Genomic DNA, 25,158 nt, shown 5'->3' with positions numbered 1-25,158 from the left:
TATATAGAGGATGAGGCTTATAGACATATAGAGGATGAGGCTTATAGATATATAGAGGATGAGGCTTATAGACATATAGAGGATGAGGCTTATAGACATATAGAGGATGAGGCTTATAGATATATAGAGGATGAGGCTTATAGACATATAGAGGATGAGGCTTATAGATATATAGAAGATGAGACTTATAGATATATAGAAGATGAGGCTTATAGATATATAGAGGATGAGGCTTATAGATATATAGAGGAAGAGGCTTATAGACATATAGAGGATGAGGCTTATAGATATATAAAGGATGAGGCTTATAGATATATAGAGGAAGAGGCTTATAGATATATAGAGGATGAGGCTTATAGACATATAGAAGATGAGGCTTATAGACATATAGAGGATGAGGCTTATAGACATATAGAGGAAGAGGCTTATAGACATATAGAGGATGAGGCTTATAGACATATAGAGGATGAGGCTTATAGATATATAGAGGATGAGGCTTATAGATATATAGAGGATGAGGCTTATAGACATATAGAGGAAGAGGCTTATAGACATATAGAGGATGAGGCTTATAGACATATAGAGGATGAGGCTTATAGATATATAGAGGATGAGGCTTATAGACATATAGAGGATAAGGCTTATAGACATATAGAGGATGAGGCTTATAGATATATAGAGGATGAGGCTTATAGATATATAGAGGATGAGGCTTATAGACATATAGAGGATGAGGCTTATAGATATATAAAGGATGAGGCTTATAGATATATAGAGGAAGAGGCTTATAGATATATAGAGGATGAGGCTTATAGATATATAGAGGATGAGGTTTATAGATATATAGAGGATGAGGCTTATAGATATATAAAGGATGAGGCTTATAGATATATAGAGGATGAGGCTTATAGACATATAGAGGATGAGGCTTATAGACATATAGAGGATGAGGCTTATAGACATATAGAGGATGAGGCTTATAGACATATAGAAGATGAGGCTTATAGACATATAGAGGATGAGTCTTATAGACATATAGAGGATGAGGCTTATAGACATATAGAGGATGAGGCTTATAGATATATAGAAGATGAGGCTTATAGACATATAGAGGATGAGGCTTATAGACATATAGAAGATGAGTCTTATAGACATATAGAGGATGAGGCTTATAGACATATAGAAGATGAGTCTTATAGACATATAGAAGATGAGGCTTATAGATATATAGAGGATGAGGCTTATAGATATATAGAGGAAGAGACTTATAGATATATAGAGGATGAGGCTTATAGACATATAGAAGATGAGACTTATAGACATATAGAGGATGAGTCTTATAGACATATAGAGGATGAGGCTTATAGATATATAGAGGATGAGGCTTATAGATATATAGAGGATGAGGCTTATAGACATATAGAGGATGAGTCTTATAGACATATAGAGGATGAGGCTTATAGACATATAGAGGATGAGTCTTATAGACATATAGAGGAAGAGGCTTATAGACATATAGAGGATGAGGCTTATAGATATATAGAAGATGAGACTTATAGATATATAGAAGATGAGACTTATAGACATATAGAGGATGAGTCTTATAGACATATAGAGGATGAGGCTTATAGACATATAGAGGATGAGGCTTATAGACATATAGAGGATGAGGCTTATAGATATATAGAGGATGAGGCTTATAGACATATAGAGGATGAGGCTTATAGACATATAGAGGATGAGGCTTATAGACATATAGAAGATGAGGCTTATAGACATATAGAGGATGAGGCTTATAGACATATAGAGGATGAGTTTTATAGACATATAGAGGATGAGGCTTATAGACATATAGAGGATGAGTCTTATAGATATATAGAGGATGAGTCTTATAGACATATAGAGGATGAGGCTTATAGATATATACAGGATGAGGCTTATAGACATATAGAGGATGAGTCTTATAGATATATAGAGGATGAGTCTTATAGACATATAGAGGATGAGGCTTATAGACATATAGAGGATGAGTCTTATAGATATATAGAGGATGAGTCTTATAGATATATAGAGGATGAGTCTTATAGACATATAGAGGATGAGGCTTATAGACATATAGAAGATGAGGCTTATAGACATATAGAGGATGAGGCTTATAGATATATAGAGGATGAGTCTTATAGATATATAGAGGATGAGTCTTATAGACATATAGAGGATGAGGCTTATAGATATATAGAGGATGAGGCTTATAGACATATAGAGGATGAGTCTTATAGATATATAGAGGATGAGTCTTATAGACATATAGAGGATGAGTCTTATAGACATATAGAGGATGAGGCTTATAGACATATAGAGGATGAGTCTTATAGATATATAGAGGATGAGTCTTATAGATATATAGAGGATGAGGCTTATAGATATATAGAGGATGAGTCTTATAGACATATAGAGGATGAGGCTTATAGACATATAGAGGATGAGGCTTATAGACATATAGAAGATGAGGCTTATAGATATATAGAGGATGAGGCTTATAGACATATAGAGGATGAGGCTTATAGATATATAGAGGATGAGGCTTATAGACATATAGAGGATGAGACTTATAGATATATAGAAGATGAGGCTTATAGACATATAGAGGATGAGTCTTATAGATATATAGAGGATGAGTCTTATAGACATATAGAGGATGAGGCTTATAGACATATAGAGGATGAGTCTTATAGATATATAGAGGATGAGTCTTATAGATATATAGAGGATGAGGCTTATAGATATATAGAGGATGAGTCTTATAGACATATAGAGGATGAGGCTTATAGACATATAGAGGATGAGGCTTATAGACATATAGAAGATGAGGCTTATAGACATATAGAGGATGAGGCTTATAGACATATAGAGGATGAGGCTTATAGATATATAGAGGATGAGGCTTATAGACATATAGAAGATGAGGCTTATAGACATATAGAGGATGAGGCTTATAGACATATAGAGGATGAGTCTTATAGACATATAGAGGATGAGGCTTATAGATATATAGAGGATGAGGCTTATAGATATATAGAGGATGAGGCTTATAGACATATAGAGGATGAGGCTTATAGACATATAGAAGATGAGGCTTATAGACATATAGAGGATGAGGCTTATAGACATATAGAAGATGAGGCTTATAGACATATAGAGGATGAGGCTTATAGACATATAGAAGATGAGGCTTATAGACATATAGAGGATGAGGCTTATAGACATATAGAGGATGAGGCTTATAGATATATAGAGGATGAGGCTTATAGACATATAGAGGATGAGGCTTATAGACATATAGAGGATGAGGCTTATAGACATATAGAGGATGAGGCTTATAGACATATAGAGGATGAGGCTTATAGACATATAGAGGATGAGGCTTATAGACATATAGAGGATGAGGCTTATAGACATATAGAGGATGAGGCTTATAGATATATAGAGGATGAGGCGTATAGACATATAGAGGATGAGGCTTATAGATATATAGAGGATGAGGCTTATAGATATATAGAAGATGAGGCTTATAGACATATAGAGGATGAGGCTGGGGGCCCCATTCCATGGTTTCACGGTAGAACCTTTGTAGACCACAAAACTGTGCAGGATTTCGCACCATCACCCCAACTGAGCAAGACATTACCTCTAGTGACTCCAACCTACAATGTAGTGGTCTGTGCCGAAAACTGCCGGTCCTGGTCCTGGAATCTGGATTTGAGATGGAAGTTTTGGTTCAGGTTGGCATTTGGCTCATCATCTCCCCTTCCCCGGTAACACCTACTATTGGCGCTGTGGGAAACTAGACTGGTGGGCGGGCAGCAAGCGGCGGCTGGGTGGGGGACATTGGGAATCATGGCCAAGGTAAGTACAGGTTTATTTTTTATGCAGCCCCTCCCCACCTTGCTTTTTTTTCAACCCCTTTAAGCTGGGCCGTGCTGTGCTCCGCCCCCTCCCCCGCCCCTGCTTGCAGAACTAAAAAAAATTCTCTAAACCTTCACATAAATATCCATCTCTGCGTAAAAGTGTATTTACAAAATATTAGCCCCCCCCCTTATGTTTGTGTTTAAAAACTTGGCTAATATCGTGTTTGAAAAGAATTAGCATGTGATGAATATTCCAGTCATTATGTGCAGGCTGACAGGTGCGCCATTAACAAATTCTTATCCAAGAGGGAAAAACATAAAAGCACATGCAAAAAAAAACCCACACAAAATACAAATAAATAACTAGAAATCAAATAACCAAGAATTATAGAACATTTTTACCCAAGAGACGTGTAATTAGAATGAATAAAATTTAAAAAAAATCACAAAAAGTATTCAAAAATGTAGTTTTTTAATGTCAAAACTATTAGGTAACATATTATAACTGGTAATCATGTGCTTCCTCTTCAAAGTATGCACCCACTATGGAGGGAGCTCCCCCTAGTGGTGGCTGTGTATAACAAGAATTATATAATGCAAGAATTATATAATGAACGAGGACTATAGACCTATGTTATATAGCTGTGAAATAAAATTACTCAAATCAGAGTAAAATTACATAAAATACAAATAAATAACTAGAAATCAGAGTTATAGAAATGTTTACCCTGGAGATGTCTTATTAGAATTATAGCAAATAAAAAAAAATAACAAAAAGATAAAGTTATCTAAAAATTTTGTTTTTGAATATTAAACTATTGGATAAGATATTATAACTACTAATCAAATGCTTCTTCTATAATTCCATCCACAATGGAGGGAGCTCCCCCTAGTGGTGGCTGTGTATGACAAGAATTATATAATGCACCAAACCAGGGGTACAGACCTCTCTTATGTAGTTGTAAAATGAATTTACTCAAATTAGAGAAAAAAAATAACATAAAATACAAATAAAAAACTCGAAATTCAATAACGTAACCAAGAGTTCTAAAAAATGTTTAACCTGGAGATTTATAATTAGAATTATAGTAAATAGAAAAATAATAATAAAAAAGATAAAGTTATCTAAAAATGTTGTTTTTGAATATTAAACTATTGGATAAGATATTATAACTACTGATCAAATGCTTCCTCTATAATTCCTTTCTGCAATGGAGGGAGCTCCCCCTAGTGGTGACTGTATATGTCAAGATTATATCATGTAAAAATTTGCAATGTTGAAATTTATTTACTCATATCAGACCATTTTTGACCTCAATATAGAAGCATTTGGGTTACAAATAATAAGGATCTGATCTAGGGGTGTAATTTGAGGGGGTGAGCAGGGGGCCTATGTGATAGCATCCTAAATGAGGATCCCAGAATCCTTTGTGTGTATAAGGCAGTAGTATATGACCACCTCTTCCTTGAATCCTATGGGACTGAAAAAGAAGCAGGACACACTGCTCCATTATTCCTATTATGCACAGATTCATTAAAACAGGGGGTCTTGGAGGGATCCTGTCCAAATAAGCAGACCCCCAGCGATCACTTATCCTGTGTATAAGAGATACTGTAAGTTTTCCTTCTGGTAAAACCCCTTTAATATAACTCATCACTAACTTCTGCAGGGAGTTGACATTTCAAGATGTGTTTGTTGTAGCTCCAGTTACCACCACTAGGGGGCAATCTGTATAAAGCTCTTATTTATGTCCTGGGGGTCAGTCTTCAGCTGTATACAGATCTGCCCCCAAGTGGTGACGGCAGGTAGTGAAAATCTTTACCAGTATAATCTATGATAACTGTGTTAAGAAGCAAAGCGTTGTGACTTTATCACATACTTGACGCAAATGTTTATATGTCTTTTTTGCAAAAATATTATCTTTATTATGATATGATAATTGCCTTTTTTAATGATTGATATGATGACTTTTATAATCAAGTCAGATGCATTATGAGGGTTATGGGAAATTCTGTATCTCAAAAAGCTACATCTCCCACAATGCAAAGCAGCAGAATACATCCCATACAGAGAATCAGCATTCCAGGCGGAAGATGTAGAATATTCACAATTGTCTGACACCAGGGAGTTGTAATAATGTTGACTCTGCGCTCCCCCTCCCCCATCATCCTGCAGCACAGCCGTATATGCTGCTTTATAATATGCAGCAGAACGTTATATTCGCTGATATAGTATCCGACAACCTCCCCAGGAGGAGCAGGACATTGTGCCGGCGGGAGGGGGTGCCGGAGGCGCCTAATATCAGGTATTGATGTTTTTTCTCCTTGCAGGGGGCTGCTCCATGAACTCTCGGCCGGCAGCTGTTCAGCAATGCGACCCACCGTGCAGAAAACCGTTTTCTTATTGTATGCAGGTAACCTACTTACAGATCCTCAGGAAGACGCGTGAACTGAATGGCTGCGGTTTGTAAAGGATGTAGCGCCCCCTAGTGGAGAGTTACGGTTATAGTTAAAGGAAACGGACAAGTAAAAGCATCTCCGCTGATCCTATAGTACAGTGATGGCGAACCTTTAAGAGACCGAGTGCCCAAACTGCAAACCAAAGCCAACGTTTCTATTGCAAGGTGCCAACACACCATATAGCGCCACAATACGACTATACAAGAGACAAATAACACTGTGACATCATGAGGCCACCATTACAACCACATAAATAGCAGAATTCTGCTTATAAAGATCACTATAGAAAGGCCAACATTACCAATAATAACACTATACTAGAAGCTGATATAGTGATGACTACAGTATTACTGCCATCAGTGTGGAATATTACCGCCATATACTGATTATCATTACCCCCGTACAGTGACAGCAGTCCTGAGTAGAGGCAGGGACTGGGGGACTATAAGTTAGTCTGCTTATGGACCAAATATTGCCATCTTAACCCCTTTTTTGTTTTTGCATTTTCATTTTTCACTCCCCACTTTCAAAAATGTAACTTTATTTTTTCCATGTACAGAGCTTTGTGAGGGTGTGTTTTCTGCATAATGCAGTGACATTGGTGCCATTTTTTGTGCCATTTTCTTGTGGGCTTGGATTTTACTGCTTTCACTGTTCACCACAAATGAAATGTCCCATATATTCTTTAGGCGGGTGCGATCAAGGGGAAACTAAATTTATAAAGGTTTTATAATATTTTCATACATTTACAAAAATGAAACCACCTGTAGACGGCTGCTACTGTCTCACTAAGGCATCACTAGTGAGAGCAGAGCCGATCAGCTTCAGGATGCAGTGGCTGCCGGAGCTCCGACTTTGATAAGAATGGCACGCATGCCATAGGTTCGCCACCACTGCTATAGTAGAACAGACAGTGTAAAGGGGATGATCGCCACCAGGTTACCACTGGGACACCCAGAAACGTAAGAGAATGGGGGGGGGGGGCAGGTGCTGGAAGTCCCCTGGCATACCCAAAATGTACAGAACCTGTGCACCCTCCACCTGCACTTCTATGGGACTGTGTAAGCCCCATAGGAATGGATGGAGCAGAGGACAAGCATGGGCACCTGCCCCCCATTTCATATATGGGTCCTATGGGCTCCTGATTGCTGGTGGCACGTGATCGGATTGTGGCGCATCGGCGCTGGCATGAACGCGACGGAAATCGGGGGCGTGGCCGAACGAAAATCCGACGTATTCGAAAAAAGCGCCGCATTTAAAAACCGAAATTGTGTCGCTTGGGACGCGCTTACCTTCACCTGGTCCAGCTCGGTGTTTTCCGGTGCATTCAGTTGATTTTCAGCGCAGCAGCGCCACCTGGTGGACGGCGGAGGAACTACCTTCATAAATCCCGTCCGGACCCGAATCCTGTGCAGAGAACGCGCCGCTGGATCGCGAATGGGCCGGGTAAGTAAATCTGCCCCATTGGGTTTTAGTTGCGTTTATATTGCGTTTAGAAACAGAGAAGATTTGCGCACTAAAAATGCATGGGTTTTAAAACAGCGGCGTGTTACATTCGGGTTCAAAGTGGATTGTTGTGGGGTGAGTAACTGGCCGGCGGCTCACAATTATATATTTAATAGGGAGCCATTGAGGAGCCTAATGAGCCGGCTCTTCTTAGTGAGCAGAGCCTAATGAGCCGGATCACTAAGAAGAGCCGGGCTTCCCATCACTAGCCAGAATCACAGACAGGGCTTGACTTATATACCCCAGGTCTGTGGATACATTCTGGGGGGAACCGGCCAATGACAACAGTGCAATTCTGCAAATGTAACATTTTCTGCAGACATAATGCAAATACAATGTAGTTAACCCTTACAGTGCACATAGATAGTACATATGCATATAGCAGGAACACTACTGGCACTTGGTGGTTATGTCGCATCACTAGTGGCGCACAGCAATGGCATAGGATAGCAGAGGATATAACAATGTAGCTCAGCTAAGGGGATGGCGCTTTGGGGTGCGATCAAATGTTCAGTTTTTCAGATGTGTAGGTTTTGATGTCCAAACTAGGAAAGAGCAGAAATATTGGCTCTCAGTGATATGTTCTATGAAAACTGCATCTGCAAAACTGAAGGTGTGAATGCACCCTTACTTCACTAAGTGCTGAGTGTGGGCCAGTAGAATTACACTTGGGTTGCTGGGACCAGTGGAGTGATCGGTCACAACTGGGTCCACTTGCATGAACTCCAACTCCAGGACAATACACATGGCTGACAGGGGTGGAGCAATGTGTCATACCGACCGGATTTTCAGTTCCATTTCAGCTGCGAATGTTGAGAAGGGATATATATATCTCAGAATCAGCCTTTGGTTACATCTGGGGTCTAGACACCAATAGAGAATTTGACCCAATAATGGGACCCTTAACCTAGCAAAAGACATAGGGGCACATTTACTTACCCCATCCCTGGAGTTCCCCGAAAGTGCATTGTCCCGTGATTCACTAAGATCGTGCACCGATATCCTGCATGTGTCGCTTCCCTGCTCAGGTCCCAGGAGTTCACCGTCTTCCTGGTGTATGTGAGTGCATTGTCTTACGACACAATTTGAAAGCTAAATCCTGCGCTTAGTCCGAATCAGTCGGATGGTGAGACGGCCACGCACCCGGATTTGTGTCGCATGAAAGCCGGCGCCGTTGCGCCAAAATCTGATCGCGTGTGACACAATCCCCTTCTAAATACCTGTCCCAGCTGCGTGATCCCCAAAAACATTGGAAAACCCGACGGAAATGCGATCTGCGGACCCTTAGTAAATAGGGCCCATAGAGGAAGACTTCATTCACAGCCAATTCATTGCAGGACTTGATGGGAGAAGCTCCAGGTTCTGGCAAGATTCCAGGATTACAATGAAAATGTGTCCTGCTCCTCTCTCCATGTCCTGCACCAGTCATTATTCAATAATTTGGCTTTAACTGGAGTGTTCCTTTAACTTGGGTCTATCCCTTGTGGCATGATTTACTGACTTCTATTCACAGCCCGGACCTCAAAATGATGTAATTTTCTAATATCCAAGACTCCTTTGCAGGACTTTCCAGTAAGATGTGGATATGACCTTATCTACTGTAGATAACCCATTGATACAGATTTAGACATAGTGGGGCTTATTTACTAAGGGTCCGAACGCCGCACTTTCGTCGGGTTTCCCATAATTTTTCCGTTTTGTACTGAATTGCCCCGGGATTTTGGCGCACGCAATCGGATTGTGGCGCATCGGTGCCAACTTTCACGCGACAGACATCGGCGGGTGTTGCCGTCGGACAACCCGACAGATTCGGAAAAATTGCAGAATTTAAAAAATGTTTTGTGACGCAATATCAAGCACTCACGTGCACCGGGAATAAGAAGGTGAACTCCAGTGGACTTCGGCGCGGCAGCGACACCTGCAGGATATCAGGCGCACGACCTTAGTGAATCCCGGCAGACCCGAACCCTCGTGGGAGAATGTCCTCCGGGATCGCGACAGGACCGGGTAAGTAAATGAGCCCCAGTATGAATGTAGAATTTAGCTCAGGCACCAGATTTATGGCCTAATGGTCAAGTGCCTTAGACTTAGATCAACAGTCCCATCCAGGGGAGGTGCCAAGAAAGTTTGACACTGGGAATATCCGAGGACAGAGCCTCCTTTATGCTGAGGATGTTACAGGGATGTGATTAGCGGACGTTCTTCACTCCTTTGATGATCCCTTTAATAGTCCATGTACATACAGTAAATTTCCTTTTATACCTCTCCATGTGTCCTTTGATCATCCAAGGTTTGTCTGTCCTGCTTGATATTCATGACAACTCCGCATATCAATCCACCCGTCAATGTCCTCGGCCCGGAGCAGCGGCCTGAGGTCTATCATCCATATTGATCTTCTCCCAGCAGAAATCAATGGTCCCTCTTTATACTTCTGCTCCGTTCATTACGCTCCAAACCGCGTCCTGTGTGGGTGGTCGGAGTCCGATGTGCAGGGCGCCAGCCAATGTAGGTGACCACATGTCTTCTTTGTTTCTGCAGAGCGGAGTTTGCGGTTGTGAGAGCGGCTACACCCAGATCATGAGATCGAGCGGAGTCCTCGACTATTGTCTAAAGGTCCCGGGCACCGAGTCCAAGAAGGCCGATGTCAAGACGTATGTTCCAAAGAGCAAACCCATCAACTCGAAACTCCCCGAGATATTCAATTGGTCCATTCAGCTCTTTGACCAAGGCAAGTATGGCACAAACAGTTCCAGAAGATCTGTCGTCAGACTATGCGGCACGGATCGGGACAGGTCAGCTCGAAACAAGATAATAAATTAAAGGGGTTTCTCAGCTGTTACTAACCTCCACCGATCCCTCAGCTCTCCTCACGTTCTTGACGCTCATTACTTGCTGTTTCCCCTCAACACACTAGCAGGTCCACCCTGTCCATTAGCAGGTTCAACCATCCCTGGACAGATGTGTAATGTGTATGTTATTAGTAGCAGCAGGACTGTAAAATATGAATTTATATTCCTGAATTGTAGTTTCTCCAGGTGGAATGGGGGTGTGTCCTCACACTGCTGTGCTCTGTGCACATTACAGGCAGCCTTAGGTAGAACTGCAAAATTTGCTGTTATATTCCAGGATGGGAGTGTGTCCTCACACTGCTGTACCCTTTACAGTCAATGGTAGCAAGTGCACAGGGAGGATGGTCCTCTTAAAGGATGGTAGCAAGTGCACTGCGAGTGTGTCCTTCCACTGCTGTGCCCTGTGTTCTCAGTGTCCCTGGAAAGATGTGTAAAAACACATTTGAGTATGTTTTTAGTAGCAGCAGAACTGTGAAAAATGTATATACTTTCTAAAATTTAAAGGGGTTGTTCGAGTTAAAAAAAAATATATATATATGTGGCCGGGAGCGGGCTGACTAAAATAATAAAGCTGTACTTACCTCCCGGTGCCCTCCCGTATCCAGCGCTGCTGTCGCTCCGGGCGCCATGTAAACAAACATGGCCGCCGGAGCAGCGCTGCATTCAGCTTCCGGCCGGCCGTGGCCGGGTACGCCTATCCGTCCCTATACACAGCATTGTGTATGGGGGCCGGAAGGTTGTCGTGTCCGGCCGGATACGGGAGGGCACCGGGAGGTAAGTACAGCTTTATTGTTTTAGTCAGCCCGCCCCCGGCCACATATATTTTTTTATCAAAACTCGGACAACCCCTTTAAGAAAGAAAAGTGAAAAGTCCACGACAATCACCAATTTATATGAACTAGTGAGTTTTCTGTGATTAACATTTCTGCACTCTGAGGTTTTACCGCTGAGCGCTGCGATGGAAGTATTTAACAACTTGAAGCAGATGATGAGAATCCTTATCTTGACTGTAGTTGAGCTGAAGGTGTAGTTATGGTTTGTTTTTCTGAGGATTGGATGGATTTTCTTGAATTTTTGTTGAGTGCATTGTCCTCACACTGCTGTGTCCTTGGCGCTCAGCAATGAGCTGCTCCACAGGTCCTCTCTTCTACTCTGAGTGACTACTGTAGTATTTGACCAGAAGTCAACCAGAGCTTTTAGTCAGAGTAGAAAGGAGGAGCTTTGAAACAGCTCAATGAACAGAGCTAAGGGCACCACAGAAAGGACACACCCTCAGCGCACTTGGTGAAGCTACAGTCTTGGTCGATAATTCCATATATCACAGTCCTGCTGCTACTTACTATGTGCACAAAGGTATGATTAAACAGCTCTCCAAGGAAATTATTACTGTCTGCAGAGAGCACAGAGAACAGCAGTGTGAGGACACGCCCCCCTCCCCAGTGCACTTTGAAAAGATATAAATCCATATTTCACAGTCCTGCTGCTACTTACTACGTGCACAAAGGTCTGATAACACATCTCTCCACGGAAATTATCACTGTCTACAGAGAGCACAGAGCACAGCAGTGTGAAGACACGCCCCCCTCCCCAGTGCACTTTGAAAAGCTCTAAATCCATATTTCACAGTCCTGCTGCTACTAACAAGATACATATGAATGATTATAAATTTCCCCATGGACAATACCTAACGCTGGCTGCAGATTTTAGTGGCCCTTTGAATCAAGTGACCCAAAAACTTTTAAAAGACCCCTTGATGTGGGCTGCAAATATCAATCAATGTGTAAATGGTTCCACCAATAGCATTGACCCTGCCAAGAACTTCATTTGCATAAAGAAAACCCGTTTATTCTAATGTGACAAATTCGGTGTTCTTGGGCTCAGTAGAAGGAGGTAGAAAGATAACCAAGAAGGCAACACATCGACCCCACGCAGCGGAGCGCTCAGGTTCAAGCAGATACATTAGGATCCCGTGAAGCGTGGCCCAGGCTCCCTCCACGTCCTCCGTAAAGGTCTCACTAAGGTCTTCACGTTGCAGTTTCGTTGCGCTGCAGATCCCGATGCTGATTGCAAACGCCCGTCACGTGACCGATCCCGCGAGGCGATGGTGAAAGAAGACAGAGAAGCAATTTTATCCTCCGTCAGGTTCTGAGTTGTCCCCGTGGTTGACATCTTGTATCTCCTTACAGACGGACGCGTGAGTCTCTGGGTCTACGTCGTGTGTGCCGGGAGCTTCCTCATCTTGGTGTTCCTCATCATCATCTCTTATCTGGTCTGGTAAGTGTTTCCTGGAGATTGGAAGGAGATCAGTTTTATTTTGTTAGCTGCCCACCTTCTGCTGAGATCCATTGAGGAGAACATGGCTCAGCTGCAATACCACACATAACCTGTGGACAGCTGGGGTGCTATTTTTTTCTATTTTTGTATAAAGCTTTAAAGGGGTATCCTATGTAAGAGATTTGTGGTGTATATAGCAAAGTGTATAATAGATGGTGACATCGGTGGTTTGGACCAGCTCCGAAATCCATCTCTCCCTGTAGCCGGTAGCTATCCCATCTTGTGGATTAAGGGTCTCCTATGCAAAGTTCCTCTCCATATACTTCTTCTCCCTATTGGTCGTCTTATTGAGTTCCCTCTCCCTATAGGGCTCCCTCTCCCTTTGGTTCTGCTTTCTCTATGGATCTTCATTTCCATATGGGTCTCACTTCCCCTATTGGTCCCAGCGTAGCTTCTCCTCTCCATATTGGTCTTCGGCTCTTCCTATTGATCACCTTATGTATCCCCTTATCTCCATGGGTCTCCCTGCCACATTGGTATCATTTTGTATACCTCTACCCTATGGGTCTTCCTCTTCCTATTGGTTTTCCTAAGGGTGACCATATATGGTCCTCACTTCCTCTATTGTTCTACTATTGTCCTCCTTTCCACATTGGTCTTCCTCTTCCTTATGGTCTCCTTATGAGTTTCCTTCTTCTCCATTTGTCTACTTATGGGTCCCCCTCTCCATATTGGTCTTCCCCTTCCTATTGGTCTCCCTTTGGGTCCTTCTCTCCCTATAGATCTTTCTTTCCCTCCCATTCCTCCTGTGGGTCTCCCTCTCTTCTGTGTCCATCACCTGTCTACACGTAAAAGTCCTTCTCACTTTCTTCCGGCCCATTTTATGACATTATTTTCTCATCTTTTTCACCTTGCAGCAGAAAACCCCCGGAACCAAAAACTGTGTTTCCTCAGCAGAAGCCCCTCACCTTGGCCTATGACGGAGATTTTGACATGTAACTCACAAGTACAAGTTGGAACATTGATCTTCAGCTGCCTTAACTGCTCCTCCATGAGAACATTGCAACGTCCCAAAATTTTCCAAGTAAAATGGCGGACATAACTTTGCTGACCACCTGGGTCTGTCTGGGAATCCACAGGATCCTCCTTATGTTCTGAGACATGAGCCTCGTGCGTGGTGCGGTCAGGGTCCTACTACAACCTACAAGAGACGCTATGAAATGATGGACTCCAGGGGGTCGTACTTGTGGACGTCTTAGATTTTGATGACCAATTAAACTTTTCTAGGCCCAAATCAGTCAACTTATTTAATTTGGTGATCTTGTTTTAGGATAGGTCATCAATATCAGATTGGAGGTGGTCCAACATCTTGAATCACCCCATGTCCACATTTGGTCTCCCTCTCCCTATGGATCTGTTGGGGCAGGCACAACTCTCTACACCATTTAGTGGCCACTATTGGTACAGCAGCTGCTTGTTGGGGAGTACGGAATCTGATTTGATATTGGTTTTCCGGGCAATAAATATTGATAATATATCCCTAGAATAAGTTGGGGGTCCAAGATATGGCATTACCCCTGGTCAGCATTTGATCACTCCCTCTCCTGGATTGGCTAGCACAACCCAATACTCATAGGTGGTCATTCTATAAGGGGTTCAGGATGTAAGACCCAAATAACTGGATGGATGTAACCCAGCCGTCAGGACCTGCTGGGGGTTATAGTCTTACAACAGTTTTGCTATAATTGTCATTGACACAGTTGGCACACAGTCATTATCGGCTTCGGGACCTAGGTGGCCATCACCGAGTCACTTGTTTGTCATCCAGCCCCTCTTGCACCCATCCCCCGGTATAATATGTAATTGTACATACTGTAAATACTTGATCTCCACCTGCAAATCTGTTTTTTCTACATGGGATTTTGTGATATATTTATACCCCAAATTTTGTATTTACTTACAAACCTGTCACATCCGTGCACCTCGACCAGTGAAGCCTTCAGCCAGAGACTCATGATGGATCCGGTTATCATTGCCAATAAACCTCAATGGAAAATGTTCTGTGGATTGTTCCGCTGTTCTCCATCATTACTCCACCAATGGGTAACAATGAGGAAGACCTAATGGAAAATCACCAGTGGGGGAGGAGCTTATGTGACAAACATGACAATTGGTGGGATTATTAATACACACATTGGGGCAGATTTACTTACCCGGCCCACTCGCGATCCAGCGGCGCGTTCTCTGCTCTGGATTCGGGTCCGGCCGGGATTTAAGAAGGAAGTTCCTCCGCCGTCCACCAGGTGGCGCTGCTGCGCTGAAAATCATCTCAACGCGCCGGAATGCACCACCTCGGACCAGGTGAAGGTAAGCGCTTCGCAAGCGACACTTTTTCGGTTTTTAAATGCGGCGTTTTTTCCGAATACGTCGGGTTTTCGTTCGGCCATGCCCCCCGATTTCCGTTGCGCGCATGCCGGCGCCGATGCGCCACAATCCGATCGCGTGCGACACAATCCCGGGGCAATTCAGGTACAATCGGCGCAAATCGGAAATATTCGGGTAACACGTCGGGAAAACGCGATTCGGGCCCTTAGTAAATGACCCCCATTCTTTTAAGTCATTGTGTTTTTTACCAAATTGTTACCAAATTACCAAATGTACAAACAAACAGAATGACGCCCACATTGTGCTGCTCACCCTGATCTTTCCAGAGTTCTGGTATTTTTCTGTTCTGAACCTCCTGTCTTTGCCCTGAAGCAGAGTCAATTTCATGCTGCCCATTGTTCCCATGATGCCTTGTGTTTTCTCATAAAGCAACTTACCAGCAAATCCATTGAGATTCCAACAAGTAAATTAACTGAACTCACACAGTGTGCACCTACATGATCCATATAGAGACTAACCTGACAGCTTCCATCACGTGCAACGAGCGTGCAACATGTAATAAGTAATAGAATCCAGGGAAACTGTTACATGAAGTTTATAGACTGTGCTGTGGGAGCAATAAGGGTTTATAGAGAGAAGAGGGTGGGGGGAGTGGGCTTCAGAGTAGGGAACGACAAAGCTTAAAGAGCAGAGAGAGACAGAGGAAGTTCTGTAGAATTACAGATGGGGAAACAGGGGAGATCCTCACTATTCTTTGCACTCGCACAAATGCAAACTCTCCTGCTAGCTACAGAGTGCACCATCACTGTTCACCATCACTGAGTTTTGAAAAAGTGGGCAAATCTCCCACCCTCGCCAGACCGGTATGTTAAGTGCCATGTCACAGAAAGGGGTGGGGAACACAAGGGTATGTCATCACAAAAAGGGGCGTGTCTTAGTCAAAATGGGTGTGGCCACAATGTCAATCCCTAACGTGCACTTTGAGTGTCAGCATCTTGATAGTTGGAAGAAACCTTCCCATACCCTACATGGATCCAAATGTGATTAGAAGTATGGAAAGGTGGTGGAATAAAGACAATGCTAGCTAGGTGTAGGGTTGGAGGATACAGCTTGGGGCCCCAGACGGAACAGTTTCTTGTGAAGGGGAAAAATAAATGGCATAAAACTTCTCCCGTTCTCCCTGCAACAATGTAACCAAAGACTATTGAGAGCCACCAGAGCAATGGTGCTGGAACAACAATGTGCAGGGACCTCCTCAGTCCATCTACCTACCTGCAGTCCTGGCCACTATAATACCCTGCACCAGCGCTATAAAGTACAGGGCCTGTAGATGGACTGGGGAGGCTGCAGAGTTTGGCACCTAATGATACAGCTATCACCGGGATCCTATGGGATGGATCCCCACTGATCCGATATTGATGATTTTAGGAAAGGTCATTGATATCGTGATCCTGGAATCTCTAAACTCAACTATAGCGTATTTAAGCCCCGCCTTGGCAACACCTTTAACCCCGCCTCTAAAGTACATACTTTGGGGCAGGGTTTGCAAAAATCCATTTATGAACTAGAAATGCATGAATTGTCACTGATAAGGTAGAACAATTGGTTCCCGGTGGGGGGTGAGAAATCTGGTTCAGAGATTCAAACTGAATTGATAGGATCGGGTTTGGTCGAATTCTGTGAACCAAAACCTGAAAGAGTCCGCTCATCCCTAGTCACAAATTGAAAAATATTTTAAACATGCAAAACATATGCAAATAATATACAATGTATACAGATGTTGTACATGGATTGGAGAAGCTCCAAAGACTCCCATCAGCTCCACTAGTTGCACCGGGGTGGGGTGGGGGGGGGGGCTCTTGTGTCATCGAGACTCACCTGCTTCCCTCAGTTCCCTTGAGTTTTACAGAACATGAGGAATTGAAAGCCCCGGCTGTTCATGAGACGGATGTCAGGAGTCTGGAGGACCAAGACATGAAAAGTTTACAGATCACAATGAGGAAACCTCCAGGAGATCAGGGCAGGCGGAGGAAGAATCTTAATAGTTTAGATCCGGGAAACTTCTGGTACACAATGGGGCTCATTTACTTACCCGGTCTAGACACGATCCAGCGGCGCGTTCTCCAACGCTGATTCGGGTCTGCCAGGATTCACTAATGTCCGTGCGCCCGATATCCTGCAGGTGTCGCTGCTGTGCCGAGGTCCGCCGGAGTACACCTTCTTTGTCCTGGTGCATGTAGGTGCTAATATTGGGATACAATTTTTTTTTTAATTCCGCCGTTTTTCCGAATCCGTTGTGTTGTCCGACAGCCACGCCCCCCCCCCCATTTCTGTCGCATGAAAGCCGGCGCCGATGCACCAAAATCTGATCACGTGCGCCAAAATCCCGGAAATCGGAAATTGTCGGGAAACCTGAAGAAAGTGCACGATTCGGACCCTTAGTAAATGAGCCCAATGTATAACTGTCAAAGTGAAAGGAGTAAAGCAAAGCTCTCTATGCTGCAAAGCTCTAAGGCAAGATGGCCGCCCCCCATAATCATGGACAGAAAAATAAATCTACAATTGAAAACATAAATTTTTTTTAAAAATACCAACGTCTTCTGCACCATGACATACAGTTACATCAGAGGGATGGCAGAGCCGTTGATCATCGACACCCAACCAACATCCTACAATCCCAACTGTTTAACCCCTTTCATGGCCCTGTTGCTTTTGGTCGTGCTATCAGGGGGTAGGAAAATATAATTGGGACATCATCATTGTAGATTACCAGCCTAGATACAAATCCAATGGCTTCCAGATAAAATTAGGTTGACGGCACCACGGCTCTTCTTCAGGTCCGACCTGCGCCTGCCTGGGTGCAAGCCCAAGGCCCAAGGCCACCCCTCTCCATCGTAAAACATGTCCATCCAGATTTCAGGTGTACAAGTGTGTACTAGGAGCGGTGTGTACTAGGTGCGGCGTGTACTAGGTGCGGCGTGTACTAGGTGCGGCGTGTACTAGGTGCGGCGTGTACTAGGTGCGGCGTGTACTAGGTGCGGCGTGTACTAGGTGCGGTGTGTACTAGGTGCGGTGTGTACTAGGTGCGGTGTGTACTAGGTGCGGCGTGTACTAGGTGCAGTGTCCTGTGTACTATGTGCAGGGTGTACTATGAGCAGTGTGTACTATGTGCAGTGCGTACTATGAGCAGTGTGTACTATGTGCAGTGAGCTCCCCTATTTTCTGGAGAGTGGATGACATGAAGATCTGTGGTGGGATGTGACCAGTGGGTCCCCGCCGGACATGAGATCAGTGCTTGACTATCCCGCTCATTCCCAGAATGAAAGGAGCAATGAACAACCTATCGCTCTATCAATTAGGGAAATTGGGACACTCATTCTAGTGATCAGTGGGGGCCCAGAAACTCCTTATCCGAATAGTGAATAACAATTCAACATAAGACACACGATCTCCAGAATCCAAGGAACATAATAAGTAGAATAAATAGGATGGGGCACATTTACTAATAACTGTGCAGTGTGTACTATGTGCAGTGTGTACTATGTGTAGTGTGTACTATGTGCAGTGTCCTGTGTACTATGTGCAGTGTCCTGTGTACTATGTGCATTGTGTACTATGTGCAGGGTCCTGTGTACTAGGTGCAGTGTCCTGTGTACTATGTGCAGTGTATACTAGGTGCGGTGTGTACTATGTGCAGTGTATACTAGGTGCAGTGTCCTGTGTACTATGTGCATTGTGTACTAGGTGCAGTGTGTATTATGTGCAGTGTCATGTGTACTATGTGCATTGTGTACTATGTGCAGTGTGTACTATGTGCAGTGTGTACTATGTGCAGTGTGTACTATGTGCAGGGTGTACTATGTGCAGTGTGTACTATGTGCAGTGTGTACTATGTGCAGTGTGTACTATGAGCAGTGTGTACTATGTGCAGGGTGTACTATGTGCAGGGTGTACTATGTGCAGTGTGTACTATGTGCAGTGTGTACTATGTGCAGGGTGTACTATGTGCAGGGTGTACTATGTGCAGTGCGTACTATGTGCAGTGCGTACTATGTGCAGTGCGTACTATGTGCAGGGTGTGTACTATGTGCAGTGTGTACTATGTGCAGTGTGTACTATGTGCAGGGTGTACTATGTGCAGGGTGTGTACTATGTGCAGTGCGTACTATGAGCAGTGCGTACTATGAGCAGTGTGTTCTATGTGCAGGGTGTGTACTATGTGCAGTGTGTACTATGTGCAGTGTGTACTATATGCAGTGTGTACTATGAGCAGTGTGTACTATGTGCAGGGTGTGTACTATGTGTAGTGTGTACTATGTGCAGGGTGTGTACTATATGCAGGGTGTACTATGTGCAGGGTGTACTATGTGCAGTGTGTACTATGTGCAGTGTGTACTATGTGCAGGGTGTACTATGTGCAGGGTGTACTATGTGCAGTGTGTACTATGTGCAGGGTGTACTATGTGCAGTGTGTACTATGTGCAGTGTGTACTATGTACCTAGTACAGTGTGTACTAGGTGCGGTGTGTACTATGTGCAGTGTCCTGTGTACTATGTGAAGTGTGTGCTATGTGCAGTGTCCAGCACTAGAAGGAACGTAGTAAATGTGCCCCGATGTGTTATTTCCTGGCGCAGAGCAGCAGCGACACCATGTGGTCATGGCTGGGATTGCAGGAACGTTTATCAGCGCTGCAGGGGAGATCGATTTCTCATTTTCTGAAGCCATTGAGTTTTTTTTCAGCCACAAGTAAGTGATTCCCCGTACAGCAGGTAAGTTCCACAGGATGTAGAAAAGGGAAAACTTGCAATAAAAACAAGAAAAAATCTAGGGAGAGGTAAAAGCTGCACCAGGCAAAGCCTCCTCCAACACCAGGAGCGGACTGGCCACGAGCTCGGGGGAATTCAGGTGAAAGACACAAACAGGGGAATTAGATTTTGAAGGGGAAATCTGTTCAATAAATGGGATTCACCTGTTCAGTTCATGTCCTTCACCCGTTAAAAAAAGAAACTGAACCTAAAGGACGTAAACGCCATGTTAACAGCAATGTAATTAGGCAAATCTCCTCTTTTCAGCTGATGTGACTGCACCAATAACCTCCCCAGGTTGAGCAGGCACATGGGGGCTCATTTACTAAGGGCCATGAGGACCGCACTTTTGTCGGACATCCCGACGATTTCCATTTTGTGCCTCTGGGACAGGGATTTAAAAGAGGTTTTTGGCGCATGTGATCGGATTCTGGTGCAATCGCGACGGCTTTCATGCGCCAGAAATGTGTTGGACGATCTGAAGAATTCGGACTGAGTGCGCAATTTAACGTCTAAATTTTGTTGCAAGACAATGCACTTACATGCACCAGGAAGAAGAAGGTGAGCTCCGGGGACCTGAGCGGGGAAGCGACACATGCAGGATATCGGGCGCACGATCTTAGTGACTCCCCGCACAGCACATTATACACGGACAATGCACATACATGCACCAGGAAGAAGAAGGTGAGCTCCGGGGACCTGAGCGGGGAAGCGACACATGCAGGATATCAGGCGCAGGATCTTAGTGACTCCCCGCACAGCGCATTATACACGGACAATGAACCTACATGCACCAGGAAGAAGAAGGTGAACTCCGGGGACCTGAGCGGGGAAGCGTCACATGCAGGATATCGGGGCAGGATCTTAGTGACTCCCCGCACAGCGCATTATACACAGACAATGCACTTACATGCACCAGGAAGAAGAAGGTGAACTCCAGGGACCTGAGCGGGGAAGCGACACATGCAGGATATCGGGTGCAGGATCTTAGTGACTCCCCGCACAGCACATTATACACGGACAATGCACTTACATGCACCAGGAAGAAGAAGGTGAACTCCAGGGACCTGAGCGGGGAAGCGACACATGCAGGATATCGGTCGCACGATCGTAGTGACTCCCCGTACAGCGCATTATACACGGACAATGAACTTACATGCACCAGGAAGAAGAAGGTGAACTCCAGGGACCTGAGCGGGGAAACGACACATGCAGGATATGAGGCGCACGATCTTAGTGACTCCCCGCACAGCGCATTATACACGGACAATGCCCTTACATGCACCAGGAAGAAGAAGGTGAACTCCGGGGACCTGAGCGGGGAAGCGACACATGCAGGATATCGGGCGCAGGATCTTAGTGACCCCCGCACAGCGCATAATACACGGACAATGCACTTACATGCACCGGGAAGAAGAAGGTGAACTCCGGGGACCTGAGCGGGGAAGCGACACATGCAGGATATCAGGCGCACGATCTTAGTGACTCCCCGCACAGCGCATTATACACGGACAATGCACTTACATGCACCGGGAAGAAGAAGGTGAACACCGGGGACCTGAGCGGGGAAGTGACACATGCAGGATATCGGGCGCACGATCTTAGTGACTCCCCGCACAGCACATTATACACGGACAATGCACTTACATGCACCAGGAAGAAGAAGGTGAACTCCGGGGACCTGAGCAGGGAAGTGACACATGCAGGATATCGGGCGCACAATCTTAGTGACTCCCTGCACAGCAAATTATACACGGACAATGCACTTACATGCACCAGGAGGAAGAAGGGGAACTCCGGGGACCTGAGTGGGGAAGCGACACATGCAGGATATCGGGCGCACGAACTTAGTGACTCCCCGCACAGCGCATTATACACGGACAATGCACTTGCATGCACCAGGAAGAAGAAGGTGAACTCCGGGGACCTGAGCAGGGAAGTGACACATGCAGGATATCGGGCGCACAATCTTAGTGACTCCCTGCACAGCAAATTATACACGGACAATGCACTTACATGCACCGGGAAGAAGAAGGTGAACTCCGGGGACCTGAGCGGGGAAGCGACACATGCAGGATATCAGGCGCACGATCTTAGTGACTCCCCGCACAGCGCATTATACACGGACAATGCACTTACATGCACCGGGAAGAAGAAGGTGAACTCCGGGGACCTGAGCGGGGAAGCGACACATGCAGGATATCAGGCGCACAATCTTAGTGACTCCCCGCACAGCGCATTATACACGGACAATGCACTTACATGCACCAGGAAGAAGAAGGTGAACTCCGGGGACCTGAGCGGGGAAGCGACACATGCAGGATATCAGGCGCACAATCTTAGTGACTCCCCGCACAGCGCATTATACACGGACAATGCACTTACATACACCGGGAAGAAGGAGGTGAACTCCTGGGACCTGAGCGGGGAAGCGACACATGCAGGGACAACTCAGCTTTGATATAGAAACTTCACCCCTCACTGATTTAAAACATCTTCTATTAAGTCTATTAACCCTCTAAGTGTTTCACATGGGTTAAAACAATATGGACCTGTGATTTAGAAACTTTTGAATGATGAAATGTGCAACGTTTGATCCCCAATTCCTCCCGAGTGCACTGATACCCCATATGTGGTGGTAAACTTCTGTACGGACGCACGGCCGAGTATAGAATGAATGGAGGCGCCATTCACAGCAGATTTGTATTGTCACATTGTACAAGCTATACATTTACATTTTTTTGGTAATGAGGCTTATTATTTGCAGGGTGAGATACATTGGGGCAGATTTACTTACCCGGTCCATTCGCGATCCAGCGGCGCGTTGCCTGTCGAGGATTCGGGTCTTCCGATGATTCACTAAGGTAGTTCCCCCGATGTCCACCAGGTGTCGCTGCTGTGCTGAAGTCCACCGGAGTTCATTTGAGTTCACCATCCATTGTTGGGTGCAGGTAAGTTTAAAAAAAAAAAAACGTGTTTTTTCCCGAATCCGTCGGGTTTTCCGACAGCCACGCCCCCCCCATTTCCGTTGCGTGCATGCCGGCGCCGATGCGCCACAATCTGATCACGTGCGCCACAAACCCGGGGCAATTCGCTGCATAACGGTAATTTTTGGGAAACGCAACGGCAAATAGCGATTTGGGCCCTTAGTAAATGACCCCCAATGTATAGATAATTATTTTTGGGAGTCTGTAGCTTATTCATGAGGTTTTATTAACTATTTCAATGGGGACACAAACAAAATCATCAATTTTTATTTTGGATTTTTAGCACTCCCCCCCCCCCCTGCTCACCGTAACATAAAAATAATATTTAATCTTTATTCTCTGGTCACTACGATTGCGGTGATACCTCAATTATATCGTTTTTCTTATCTTTGCTCAATTTTACTGAGTAAAACCAATATTGGAGAAAATCACATTTTTTTTTTACTATCGACAACTTTTCAGGGCCATAACTTCTGTATTTTTCTGTTGTCAGATCTGGTTGAGGGCTTATTTTTTTTTGCGTAAAGAGTTGTTCTTTTCAGTCGTATCACATTAGGGAACGTAACTTTTTTGGATCACTTTTTAGAACATTTTTTGTGATGGTGTTTGATGAAAAATTGTATATTACGGGAAGTTTTTCGTGTTTTTTTTTAAGTCGTTCTTCGAGCGGGTTCGATATTGATAAATAGGGACGCGGCGATACCAAACGCAAACGCAGACAAAGACGCACCCACTGGGGCGGGCCGCGGCCCGATTGCATCGGCGTTTCTATGGATTAAATTAACTCATAACACTGGCGGCTCTTCCCGGTGGGTGCGGCTTTGTCTGCGTTCGCGTTTGCAAACGCAGACAAAGCAGCACATGTGTCATCAGCCTTAGTTCTAATAAAGAAACTGAGTTTTGAACATCTCCGTTTATCACGGTCCTTCCTTTTATTATCTGCCGGAGATCTGTCATCTACACCAGGAGAGCCCCAGAGGGAACCTTCACTGTTATGTGGCCTCCCCTTCTTCTTGCTTCAACCTGAGGGTGTTGATGAGACCTGCACAGAGATTGAGACAACGGGGGTCATTTACTAAGGGCCCGATTCGCGTTTTCCCGACGTGTTACCCGAATATTTCCGATTTGCGTCGATTTCCCCTGAATTGCCCTGGGATTTTGGCACACGCGATCGGATTGTGGCGCATCGGCGCCGGCATGCTTGCGACGGAAATCGGGGGTGTGGCCAAATGAAAACCCGACAGATTCGGAAAAAAAGGCTGCATTTAAAAAAAAATAAATGTGTTGCAAAACTTGCACTTACCTTCACCAGGAATAGGCCGGTGAATTTCAGGGCATTCCAGCGGACCTCAGGGAACTTCAGCGCAGCAGCGCCACCTGGTAGACGGCGGAGGAACTACCTTAGTGAATCACCGGAAGACCCGAATCCACCGCAGAGAACGCGCCGCTGGATCGCGAATGGGCAGGGTAAGTAAATCTGCCCCAATGTGACACCTGCAGCTAAGCCGCCATTAAACCAGACACTCAGTTCCTAGTCATCAGCTGCCCCCGTATACTGTTGACCCCGGAGGGAATGTTGCGCTCCCTCCTCTTCATATTCCAGATTAAAGAGAATGGGGGTCACACTGGGGGATGGGTTTTGACACTGGACTCTTCCGCTTGTCATAATAAGTGATCATGGGGATCTTGTGACCCCCGTAGCAGATTCTTCGTGAAGCAGTGGTCTTTGTAATGCAAGATGCCGTCATGGTGGCTCCTAGGATCTACCTTGATATGTAGATTCCTGATGGTAAGTTTCCTTTAAAACAGGCAATTACATCATATTAGGGAGGCTCCAAGGTCGCTCTGTATATAAAGTTGATGATTTATTCACTTTGTGTCATGTCCTGGAGGTGGACCTTTATGAAATGTAAGCTTGGAGATCTTGCTTAAATAGAAATTCCTCCCATAAAGACAAGTTTCTTATATGTAGTCAGGATAACA

General features: G+C 44.7%; 1 protein-coding gene across 1 annotated transcript in view; it reads left to right on the top strand.

Annotated features, from left to right (window-relative positions):
* THSD7B (thrombospondin type 1 domain containing 7B) overlaps positions 1-15,062 on the top strand; it is a 445,789-nt gene extending 430,727 nt beyond the window's left edge. The window contains exons 26-29 of the mRNA XM_072122242.1: positions 6,240-6,322; positions 10,413-10,602; positions 12,910-12,997; positions 13,915-15,062. Of these exons, the coding sequence (XP_071978343.1) occupies positions 6,240-6,322; positions 10,413-10,602; positions 12,910-12,997; positions 13,915-13,996 (443 nt within the window). The 3' untranslated portion in view covers positions 13,997-15,062. The remainder of the gene's footprint in view (positions 1-6,239; positions 6,323-10,412; positions 10,603-12,909; positions 12,998-13,914) is intronic.
* The last annotated feature ends 10,096 nt before the right edge of the window (positions 15,063-25,158 follow it).

Source organism: Engystomops pustulosus, chromosome 8, assembly GCF_040894005.1.
Source record: "Engystomops pustulosus chromosome 8, aEngPut4.maternal, whole genome shotgun sequence".
Lineage (NCBI taxonomy): Eukaryota > Metazoa > Chordata > Amphibia > Anura > Leptodactylidae > Engystomops > Engystomops pustulosus.
This window is presented reverse-complemented; position numbering and strand designations above follow the sequence as displayed.